The following is an 11,177-nucleotide window of genomic DNA, read 5'->3' on the forward strand; positions in this document are numbered from 1 at the left end:
TCCTGTTACTGACTGGACAGCGCAATCGCGCGTCCAAGTCGAACGAGCAATGCCTGAATTCGTGACCTTCCACCCCCACTAGCTTTCGGCAGTCGGCCGTGTGGTGTACTCCTCCGCCTCAGCGATGGCAGTGCAGATCACCGCCTGGTAGTTGCTCGCCTTGGGTCCGAGAGGTCGATGCGCTCAAACACTTTAGAACCTCCTCGCTCTGGCGATCGGGTCATCTGGAGGGCAATGCAGCTTCCTTTTTATTTTTCTGGTGCCGCGGGATTCCGTCCGCGAATTCTTTTGCTCGCGATGTCCACCCGGCCGCGCCGCTCGCGCCGCCTCGCCCCCGCCGCCACCGCCGCTCCCTCGTCAAACACGCCGCCGCCCGCCCACCTCCTCGACCTCCCCACGGACCTCCTCGTGCGCGTCGTCTCTCGCTGCGACCCCGTCGACATCGCTCGCGTCGCGGCCGTCTCGCTGCTCTTCCACGCCTCGCTTGCGGTGGAGGGCATCCGCTTGCGGGCGCAAGAGCGCGGCTTCGAGCTGCCGGCGCTGCCAGAGGGCGAGTGCTGCGCCGTGCGATGGCTGTGCTTGTCGGCGCTGCTGCGCGAGTCCAACCCGCCGGCGAGGGCGGCGGCAGGCCAGTGTCACAGCCTCTTCATCGACGGCGAGGGGCGGCTCTCGTCGTGCGGCTCAGCGCAGTCCCCCTTTCCAGGGCTGCTCGGGCACGGCGAGGGCGTGACGCGGCTCAACACGCCGACCCGCCTCCCTTCCACGCTGGGCGGCGAGCGCGCAGTGAGCGTGGCGGCTAGAGCAATCCACAGCCTCGCCATCACCGCCGACGGGGCTGTCTGGAGCTGGGGCTTTGGAGGTGGAGGCCGGTTGGGCCATGGCGACCTGCAGAACCAGTGGGAGCCCAAGAAGGTCGAGGCCTTCGCTGATCAGCACGTCGTGAGCGTGTCGGCTGGAAGCGGCCACAGCCTCGCCCTCACCGCCGACAGCGCCGTTTGGAGTTGGGGCTTTGGAGGCGACGGGGGAGCGCGGTTGGGTCACGGCGACCAGCAGGACCAGTGGCAGCCGGCGAAGATCGAGGCCTTTGCTGGCCAGCGCGTCGTCGCCGTGTCGGCTGGAGCCGTTCATAGCCTCGCCCTCACCGCCGGCGGCGCCGTTTGGAGCTGGGGCGATGGAGACTTGGGCGAGCTGGGCCACGGCGACGAGCTGCACCAGCTGCTGCCCAAGAAGGTCGAGGCCTTTGCTGGGCAGCGCGTCGTCGCTGTGTCGGCTGGAGACGCGCACAACCTCGCCCTCACTGCCGACGGCGCCGTCTGGAGCTGGGGCTTTGGAGGGGATGGCGAGTTGGGCCACGGCGACCAGCAGCGCCAGCTGCTGCCCAAGAAGGTCGATGCCTTGGCTGGCCAGCGCGTCCTCGCTGTTACGGTGGGATATGGGCACAGCCTCGCCCTCACCGCCGACGGCGCTGTCTGGAGCTGGGGCCATGGAGATGACGGCCAGCTAGGCCACGGCGATCAGCAGCGCCAGCTGCTGCCCAAGAAGGTCGAGGCGTTGGCTGGTCGGCGCGTCGTTGCTCTGTCGGCGGGAGCTCGCCACAGCATCGCCACCACCGCCGACAGCGCCGTCTTTGCCTGGGGGGGTGGCAGCGAAGCCTGTCTAGGCCACGGAGAGGACCTGTCGGACCAGCTGCTGCCCATGAAGGTCGAGGCGTGGCCGCCCAGCACGCCCGCATCCGCTTGACTACACACAACCGAAAACCTCAAAGATCCTTAGAAGTCTCTGCGCAGTTTGCAGGACCTGACACGGCCGGCGTGTGCGTTTGCATGTTCTTGTCAAGCTCTCGGTTCCCCCTCGCTCCCCGCTCTCGCACTGCAGTTTTGAGACCAGGGTGCTGCGCACTTGGAGCACTCTCTGGGGGGAGGCGAGGGCCCTAGGGGGTACCCATGCGGGGGGGGGGGGGGTCCCCCAGCCCGCCGCAGGCGCCGATTTTTTGGCATTTTTCTTTTTCGCTCGATTTTTTACTTGTTTCATGGGAATTCGGCGTACTTGCGGCCATGCAGCATGCTATCACGCCTTGCGACATCCTTTCGGCGCTGCTGACCGTGCCATGCTGCTCAACTGACCGCCTGCATAGCTCGCGGCCTTAGTCTTCGGCATTCAGTGACGACCTGATCGTACGGCCAGTAGGAAGGTGTCCTTCCAGCGTGTGCACGCTTCTGACGCAATGCGCGTCACAAACTGCCTCGGATTGGCTGCTGGCACTCTCGAGGCTATGCCTACACAGCCTCGCGCGCATGGGCAGTCAAGAGGGACCATGCACCTTCTCAGGACAGCGCCGGTGCCTCTCTCTTGGACCGGCAAACGTGGTGGTCTCGTGTCACCAATGTGGGACCAGTGCGGCATCGCGCCATCGACAGCTCTGAACTGCGCCTCACCACTGAACGGGAAGGCCGCCAAGTGGGCCAGCACCGGTCGCACATTGTGGCAGCAGTCAGCAGCGCATGTCTGATAGCTAGAGCAGCAGCGTCAGGGTCGCAGGGTCGGATCGTGTCAAGCCTCTCGCCCGGCCGGCCGCGGGCAGACGTCGGCCTGTCTGCTGTCTGGAGTGATCTGTCGGCGGTCAGTACGACCGATCAGGTTGGAGTTTTCTGATGGTTGGAGGGTCTCTATCTGTATGTACTCCTCGAGATCTCTCCAAATCTGCCCTCTAACCAACCGAGACGAGAGTGGCGCGTTCGAAGAACGCCAGGTCCGGCAGGTGCGTCATGCCTTCGCGCTTCGGGCAGCACCGCGTGCCCGTCGGCGACGACGACCTGCCAGCCGCCCACATCCAGAGTCTCGGAGCCGGGCGGCGGCGCGGCGTCGCTCGGCGGCGGCGCTGAAGGCGTCGAGGCGGGCATCACCATCGTGGGAAAAGAATTTTACAATAAAGAATTCTCGCGTTGATCGTGCGGAAAGCCGCGCAGCAATGGACCGAGGAAGATGAGAACCCGCCTAGGGCGACAATGGCGCACTTGCTTAGCGGCGCCTGCCTGGGGAATAGGGAGCAGGCCAGCTGGTTCCTCAGAGTAGCGCGAGCGCAGACGGGGACGGCGATCAGCAAAGTAGAGTGATTCTGAGATCAGGTTGGGCGACTGGCAGACATTTCAAAAATTTGGCGCCACAGGCGCCCGCTGCGTGCCCACCATGGTTGGGCGCGCAGCGAAGAAAATTTTGCGCTCTCGACAGCCTTTTCTAATAGGAAAATGGCCTCTACTCGGCGCCATACCGCTTGTCGGCGCACAGCGGAGCTCGCAAGCCGGACCTGCTGCCTTCCCTTCTACGTACACTCCGCCGATAACGATTGGGGTGGGGGCCCCAACTCGTGGTAGGCCACTAGTTTATCGTAGGGTACTCACGGATACCTCTCCTGAGTCCCTCTCATGTGCCCTCGCGCACATCGCATGCGGTCTTCACTCAGCCTCCGCTGCTGTGAACACCAAACTTGCACTTCGCTGGTGCGCGCTTTCGCCGCCTACTTTCGCGAGCGCGCTTGGCCCTTGCTCCTCATGGGCGGCACTCTCGCTGCGCTCTCTCCCTGCTCATGGGACCTGATGCCGCGCCACCTCTGTGGCCGCTCCATCCTCTCTGACGGCGCCAGCCCTCCGGCTGCGCCATCTCTCTTTGGTTGGCACAGAATCTGTGTCTGCGCCATTCTTGCTGTCGCTGGCGACTGTTTCTGGGCAGCAGTACACGATGGGCGGCGGCCTCGTCTGCCGCGCTTGTGGCGCTCTCGTGGTCGCCTCAGCTCTGCCACGACGGCCTCGTCCACCTGGCGGCCAGGGGCGGTGGCCCCACAGCCCACTCTTGGTGCTGCTGTTGCATCACGTCTCGTGGCGTGCTTCTCCTTTCTCTCTGGAACCGCCGGCGATAGGCTCTGCTGTCATGTTGCTCAGGGATATCTCTATCCAAGGCAACACTCCGGCACTTGCCCCGCCCGTGCAGCGGCGCTTGCTGCTCTTCGAGTGAGCCTCGTCTCGCTCTCTTTGTCTGCTCAAGCCTCGCCTCGTTCGCCCTCATGGGCGGCGTGGCGGGCGGGCGGCGGTCTGGCTCGCTCTTCGTCTACTCGAGCCTCGTCTCGTGTGCCGCCTCTTGGGCGGCGTGGCGTGGCGGGCGGCTGTCTCTGCCGCCGCCTCGTGCGAGCCTCGTCTCGCTCTTCGTCTACCCGAGCCTCGTCTCGTGTGCCGCCTCGTGGGCGGCGTGGCGTGGCGGGCGGCCGTCTGTGCCGCCGCCTCGAGTGAGCCTCGTCTCGCTCTTCGTCTACTCGAGCCTCGTCTCGTGTGCCGCCTCGTGGGCGGCGTGGCGTGGCGGGCGGCTGTCTCTGCTACCGCCTCGTGTGAGCCTCGTCTCGCTCTTCGTCTACTCGAGCCTCGTCTCGTGTGCCGCCTCTTGGGCGGCGTGGCGTGGCGGGCGGCTGTCTCTGCTGCCGCCTCGAGTGAGCCTCGTCTCGCTCTTCGTCTACTCGAGCCTCGTCTCGTGTGCCGCCTCGTGGGCGGCGTGGCGGGCGGGCGGCTGTCTCTGCCGCCGCCTCGAGTGAGCCTCGTCTCGCTCTTCGTCTACTCGAGCCTCGTCTCGTGCGCCGCCTCGTGGGCGGCGTGGCGTGGCGGGCGGCTGTCTCTGCCGCCGCCTCGAGTGAGCCTCGTCTCGCTCTTCGTCTACTCGAGCCTCGTCTCGTGTGCCGCCTCGTGGGCGGCGTGGCGTGGCGGGCGGCCGTCTGTGCCGCCGCCTTGTGTGAGCCTCGTCTCGCTCTTCGTCTACTCGAGCCTCGTCTCGTGTGCCGCCTCTTGGACGGCGTGGCGGGCGGCTGTCTCTGCCGCCGCCTCGAGTGAGCCTCGTCTCGCTCTTCGTCTACTCGAGCCTCGTCTCGTGTGCCGCCTCTTGGGCGGCGTGGCGTGGCGGGCGGCCGTCTGTGCCGCCGCCTCGAGTGAGCCTCGTCTCGCTCTTCGTCTACTCGAGCCTCGTCTCGTGTGCCGCCTCTTGAGCGGCGTGGCGTGGCGGGCGGCCGTCTCTGCCGCCGCCTCGAGTGAGCGCGTCTCGCTCTTCGTCTACTCGAGCCTCGTCTCGTGTGCCGCCTCGTGGGCGGCGTGGCGTGGCGGGCGGCTGTCTCTGCTGCCGCCTTGAGTGAGCCTCGTCTCGCTCTTCGTCTACTCGAGCCTCGTCTCGTGTGCCGCCTCGTGGGCGGCGTGGCGGGCGGGCGGCTGTCTCTGCCGCCGCCTCGAGTGAGCCTCGTCTCACTCTTCGTCTACTCGAGCCTCGTCTCGTGCGCCGCCTCGTGGGCGGCGTGGCGTGGCGGGCGGCTGTCTCTGCCGCCGCCTCGAGTGAGCCTCGTCTCGCTCTTCGTCTACTCGAGCCTCGTCTCGTGTGCCGCCTCGTGGGCGGCGTGGCGTGGCGGGCTGCTGTCTCTGCCGCCGCCTTGTGTGAGCCTCGTCTCGCTCTTCGCCTACTTGAGCCTCGTCTCGTGTGCCGCCTCGTGGGCGGCGTGGCGTGGCGGGCGGCCGTCTCTGCCGCCGCCTCGAGTGAGCGCGTCTCGCTCTTCGTCTACTCGAGCCTCGTCTCGTGTGCCGCCTCGTGGGCGGCGTGGCGTGGCGGGCGGCTGTCTGTGCCGCCGCCTCGAGCGAGCCTCGTCTCGCTCATCGTCTACTCGAGCCTCGTCTCGTGTGCCGCCTCGTGGGCGGCGTGGCGGGCGGCTGTCTCTGCCGCCGCCTCGAGTGAGCCTCGTCTCGCTCTTCGTCTACTCGAGCCTCGTCTCGTGTGCCGCCTCGTGGGCGGCGTGGCGTGGCGGGCGGCTGTCTCTGCCGCCGCCTCGTGTGAGCCTCGTCTCGCTCTTCGTCTACTCGAGCCTCGTCTCGTGCGCCGCCTCGTGGGCGGCGTGGCGTGGCGGGCGGCTGTCTCTGCCGCCGCCTCGAGTGAGCCTCGTCTCGCTCTTCGTCTACTCGAGCCTCGTCTCGTGCGCCGCCTCGTGGGCGGCGTGGCGTGGCGGGCGGCTGTCTCTGCCGCCGCCTCGAGTGAGCCTCGTCTCGCTCTTCGTCTACTCGAGCCTCGTCTCGTGTGCCGCCTCGTGGGCGGCGTGGCGTGGCGGGCGGCCGTCTGTGCCGCCGCCTTGTGTGAGCCTCGTCTCGCTCTTCGTCTACTCGAGCCTCGTCTCGTGTGCCGCCTCTTGGGCGGCGTGGCGTGGCGGGCGGCCGTCTGTGCCGCCGCCTCGAGTGAGCCTCGTCTCGCTCTTCGTCTACTCGAGCCTCGTCTCGTGTGCCGCCTCGTGGGCGGCGTGGCGTGGCGGGCGGCTGTCTCTGCTACCGCCTCGTGTGAGCCTCGCCTCGCTCTTCGTCTACTCGAGCCTCGTCTCGTGTGCCGCCTCTTGAGCGGCGTGGCGTGGCGGGCGGCCGTCTCTGCCGCCGCCTCGAGTGAGCGCGTCTCGCTCTTCGTCTACTCGAGCCTCGTCTCGTGTGCCGCCTCGTGGGCGGCGTGGCGTGGCGGGCGGCCGTCTCTGCCGCCGCCTTGTGTGAGCCTCGTCTCGCTCTTCGTCTACTCGAGCCTCGTCTCGTGTGCCGCCTCGTGGGCGGCGTGGCGGGCGGGCGGCTGTCTCTGCCGCCGCCTCGAGTGAGCCTCGTCTCACTCTTCGCCTACTTGAGCCTCGTCTCGTGTGCCGCCTCGTGGGCGGCGTGGCGTGGCGGGCGGCCGTCTCTGCCGCCGCCTCGAGTGAGCGCGTCTCGCTCTTCGTCTACTCGAGCCTCGTCTCGTGTGCCGCCTCGTGGGCGGCGTGGCGTGGCGGGCGGCTGTCTGTGCCGCCGCCTCGTGTGAGCCTCGTCTCGCTCTTCGTCTACTCGAGCCTCGTCTCGTGTGCCGCCTCGTGGGCGGCGTGGCGGGCGGCTGTCTCTGCCGCCGCCTCGAGTGAGCCTCGTCTCGCTCTTCGTCTACTCGAGCCTCGTCTCGTGTGCCGCCTCGTGGGCGGCGTGGCGTGGCGGGCGGCTGTCTCTGCCGCCGCCTCGTGTGAGCCTCGTCTCGCTCTTCGTCTACTCGAGCCTCGTCTCGTGCGCCGCCTCGTGGGCGGCGTGGCGTGGCGGGCGGCTGTCTCTGCCTCCGCCTCGAGTGAGCCTCGTCTCGCTCTTCGTCTACTCGAGCCTCGTCTCGTGTGCCGCCTCGTGGGGCGGCGTGGCGTGGCGGGCGGCCGTCTGTGCCGCCGCCTCGTGTGAGCCTCGTCTCGCTCTTCGTCTACTCGAGCCTCGTCTCGTGTGCCGCCTCGTGGGCGGCGTGGCGTGGCGGGCGGCCGTCTGTGCCGCCGCCTCGAGTGAGCGTCGTCTCGCTCTTCGTCTACTCGAGCCTCGTCTCGTGTGCCGCCTCGTGGGCGGCGTGGCGTGGCGGGCGGCTGTCTCTGCCGCCGCCTCGAGTGAGCCTCGTCTCGCTCTTCGTCTACTCGAGCCTCGTCTCGTGTGCCGCCTCGTGGGCGGCGTGGCGTGGCGGGCGGCTGTCTCTGCCGCCGCCTCGAGTGAGCCTCGTCTCGCTCTTCGTCTACTCGAGCCTCGCCTCGTCTGCCGCCTCGTGGGCGGCGTGGCGTGGCGGGCGGCCGTCTCTGCCGCCGCCTCGAGTGAGCCTCGTCTCGCTCTTCGTCTACCCGAGCCTCGTCTCGTGTGCCGCCTCTTGGGCGGCGTGGCGGGCGGGCGGCTGTCTCTGCTGCCGCCTTGAGTGAGCCTCGTCTCGCTCTTCGTCTACTCGAGCCTCGTCTCGTGCGCCGCCTCGTGGGCGGCGTGGCGTGGCGGGCGGCTGTCTCTGCCGCCGCCTCGAGTGAGCCTCGTCTCGCTCTTCGTCTACTCGAGCCTCGTCTCGTGCGCCGCCTCGTGGGCGGCGTGGCGTGGCGGGCGGCTGTCTCTGCCGCCGCCTCGAGTGAGCGTCGTCTCGCTCTTCGTCTACTCGAGCCTCGTCTCGTGTGCCGCCTCGTGGGCGGCGTGGCGTGGCGGGCGGCCGTCTCTGCCGCCAGCTTGTGTGAGCCTCGTCTCGCTCTTCGTCTACTCGAGCCTCGTCTCGTGTGCCGCCTCTTGGACGGCGTGGCGTGGCGGGCGGCTGTCTCTGCCGCCGCCTCGAGTGAGCCTCGTCTCGCTCTTCGTCTACTCGAGCCTCGTCTCGTGTGCCGCCTCGTGGGCGGCGTGGCGTGGCGGGCTGCTGAATCTGCCGCCGCCTCGAGTGAGCCTCGTCTCGCTCTTCGCCTACTTGAGCCTCGTCTCGTGTGCCGCCTCGTGGGCGGCGTGGCGTGGCGGGCGGCCGTCTCTGCCGCCGCCTCGAGTGAGCCTCGTCTCGCTCTTCGTCTACTCGAGCCTCGTCTCGTGTGCCGCCTCGTGGGCGGCGTGGCGTGGCGGGCGGCTGTCTGTGCCGCCGCCTCGAGCGAGCCTCGTCTCGCTCATCGTCTACTCGAGCCTCGTCTCGTGTGCCGCCTCGTGGGCGGCGTGGCGGGCGGCTGTCTCTGCCGCCGCCTCGAGTGAGCCTCGTCTCGCTCTTCGTCTACTCGAGCCTCGTCTCGTGTGCCGCCTCGTGGGCGGCGTGGCGTGGCGGGCGGCTGTCTCTGCCGCCGCCTCGTGTGAGCCTCGTCTCGCTCTTCGTCTACTCGAGCCTCGTCTCGTGCGCCGCCTCGTGGGCGGCGTGGCGTGGCGGGCGGCTGTCTCTGCCGCCGCCTCGAGTGAGCCTCGTCTCGCTCTTCGTCTACTCGAGCCTCGTCTCGTGCGCCGCCTCGTGGGCGGCGTGGCGTGGCGGGCGGCCGTCTGTGCCGCCGCCTTGTGTGAGCCTCGTCTCGCTCTTCGTCTACTCGAGCCTCGTCTCGTGTGCCGCCTCTTGGACGGCGTGGCGGGCGGCTGTCTCTGCCGCCGCCTCGAGTGAGCCTCGTCTCGCTCTTCGTCTACTCGAGCCTCGTCTCGTGTGCCGCCTCTTGGGCGGCGTGGCGTGGCGGGCGGCCGTCTGTGCCGCCGCCTCGAGTGAGCCTCGTCTCGCTCTTCGTCTACTCGAGCCTCGTCTCGTGTGCCGCCTCGTGGGCGGCGTGGCGTGGCGGGCGGCTGTCTCTGCTACCGCCTCGTGTGAGCCTCGCCTCGCTCTTCGTCTACTCGAGCCTCGTCTCGTGTGCCGCCTCTTGAGCGGCGTGGCGTGGCGGGCGGCCGTCTCTGCCGCCGCCTCGAGTGAGCTTCGTCTCGCTCTTCGTCTACTCGAGCCTCGTCTCGTGTGCCGCCTCGTGGGCGGCGTGGCGGGCGGGCGGCTGTCTCTGCCGCCGCCTCGAGTGAGCCTCGTCTCGCTCACCCTCTACTCGTGCCTCGTCTCGTGTGCCGCCTCGTGGGCGGCGTGGCGGGCGGCTGTCTCTGCCGCCGCCTCGAGTGAGCCTCGTCTCGCTCTTCGTCTACTCGAGCCTCGTCTCGTGTGCCGCCTCGTGGGCGGCGTGGCGTGGCGGGCGGCTGTCTCTGCCGCCGCCTTGTGTGAGCCTCGTCTCGCTCTTCGTCTACTCGAGCCTCGTCTCGTGTGCCGCCTCTTGGACGGCGTGGCGGGCGGCTGTCTCTGCCGCCGCCTCGAGTGAGCCTCGTCTCGCTCTTCGTCTACTCGAGCTTCGTCTCGTGTGCCGCCTCTTGGGCGGCGTGGCGTGGCGGGCGGCTGTCTCTGCCGCCGCCTCGTGCGAGCCTCGTCTCGCTCTTCGTCTACCCGAGCCTCGTCTCGTGTGCCGCCCCGTGGGCGGCGTGGCGTGGCGGGCGGCCGTCTGTGCCGCCGCCTCGAGTGAGCCTCGTCTCGCTCTTCGTCTACTCGAGCCTCGTCTCGTGTGCCGCCTTTTGGGCGGCGTGGCGTGGCGGGCGGCTGTCTCTGCCGCCGCCTCGTGCGAGCCTCGTCTCGCTCTTCGTCTACTCGAGCCTCGTCTCGTGTGCCGCCTCGTGGGCGGCGTGGCGTGGCGGGCGGCCGTCTGTGCCGCCGCCTCGAGTGAGCCTCGTCTCGCTCTTCGTCTACTCGAGCCTCGTCTCGTGCGCCGCCTCGTGGGCGGCGTGGCGTGGCGGGCGGCTGTCTCTGCCGCCGCCTCGTGCGAGCCTCGTCTCGCTCTTCGTCTACTCGAGCCTCGTCTCGTGTGCCGCCTCGTGGGCGGCGTGGCGTGGCGGGCGGCTGTCTCTGCCGCCGCCTCGAGTGAGCCTCGTCTCGCTCTTCGTCTACTCGAGCCTCGTCTCGTGTGCCGCCTCGTGGGCGGCGTGGCGTGGCGGGCGGCTGTCTCTGCCGCCGCCTCGAGTGAGCCTCGTCTCGCTCTTCGCCTACTCGAGCCTCGTCTCGTGTGCCGCCTCGTGGGCGGCGTGGCGGGCGGCTGTCTCTGCTGCCGCCTCGAGTGAGCCTCGTCTCGCTCTTCGTCTACTCGAGCCTCGTCTCGTGTGCCGCCTCGTGGGCGGCGTGGCGTGGCGGGCGGCTGTCTCTGCCGCCGCCTCGAGTGAGCCTCGTCTCGCTCTTCGTCTACTCGAGCCTCGCCTCGTGTGCCGCCTCGTGGGCGGCGTGGCGTGGCGGGCGGCTGTCTCTGCCGCCGCCTCGAGTGAGCCTCGTCTCGCTCTTCGTCTACTCGAGCCTCGTCTCGTGTGCCGCCTCGTGGGCGGCGTGGCGGGCGGCTGTCTCTGCTGCCGCCTTGAGTGAGCCTCGTCTCGCTCTTCGTCTACTCGAGCCTCGTCTCGTGTGCCGCCTCGTGGGGCGGCGTGGCGGGCGGCTGTCTCTGCCCGCCTCGAGTGAGCCTCGTCTCGCTCTTCGTCTACTCGAGCCTCGTCTCGTGTGCCGCCTCGTGGGCGGCGTGGCGTGGCGGGCGGCTGTCTCTGCCGCCGCCTCGAGTGAGCCTCGTCTCGCTCTTCGTCTACTCGAGCCTCGTCTCGTGTGCCGCCTCGTGGGCGGCGTGGCGGGCGGCTGTCTCTGCCGCCGCCTCGAGTGAGCCTCGTCTCGCTCTTCGTCTACTCGAGCCTCGTCTCGTATGCCGCTTGTGGGGAGCGTGGCGTGGCGGGCGGCTGTCTCTGCCGCCGCCTCGAGTGAGCCTCGTCTCGCTCTTCGTCTACTCGAGCCTCGTCTCGTGTGCCGCCTCGTGGGCGGCGTGGCGGGCGGCTGTCTCTGCCGCCGCCTCGAGTGAGCCTCGTCTCGCTCTTCGTCTACTCGAGCCTCGTCTC

The 11,177-nt window shown here is 69.1% G+C and overlaps 1 protein-coding gene across 1 annotated transcript; it reads left to right on the plus strand.

The window, feature by feature from the left end:
- Positions 1 to 4,057: 4,057 nt before the first annotated feature.
- Positions 4,058 to 10,944, plus strand: EMIHUDRAFT_117761 (hypothetical protein; the record flags this gene model as incomplete). The annotated part of the gene is made up of 8 exons (XM_005772509.1): positions 4,058 to 4,517; positions 5,749 to 6,384; positions 6,929 to 7,225; positions 7,326 to 7,664; positions 7,721 to 8,455; positions 8,508 to 8,897; positions 9,581 to 10,366; positions 10,660 to 10,944. Coding segments are annotated over 8 exons (3,928 nt in total), but the record flags the coding sequence as incomplete, so codon positions are not given.
- Positions 10,945 to 11,177: the final 233 nt, after the last annotated feature.

The sequence above is a fragment of the Emiliania huxleyi genome (assembly GCF_000372725.1).
Source record: "Emiliania huxleyi CCMP1516 unplaced genomic scaffold EMIHUscaffold_359, whole genome shotgun sequence".
NCBI lineage: Eukaryota > Haptophyta > Isochrysidales > Noelaerhabdaceae > Emiliania > Emiliania huxleyi.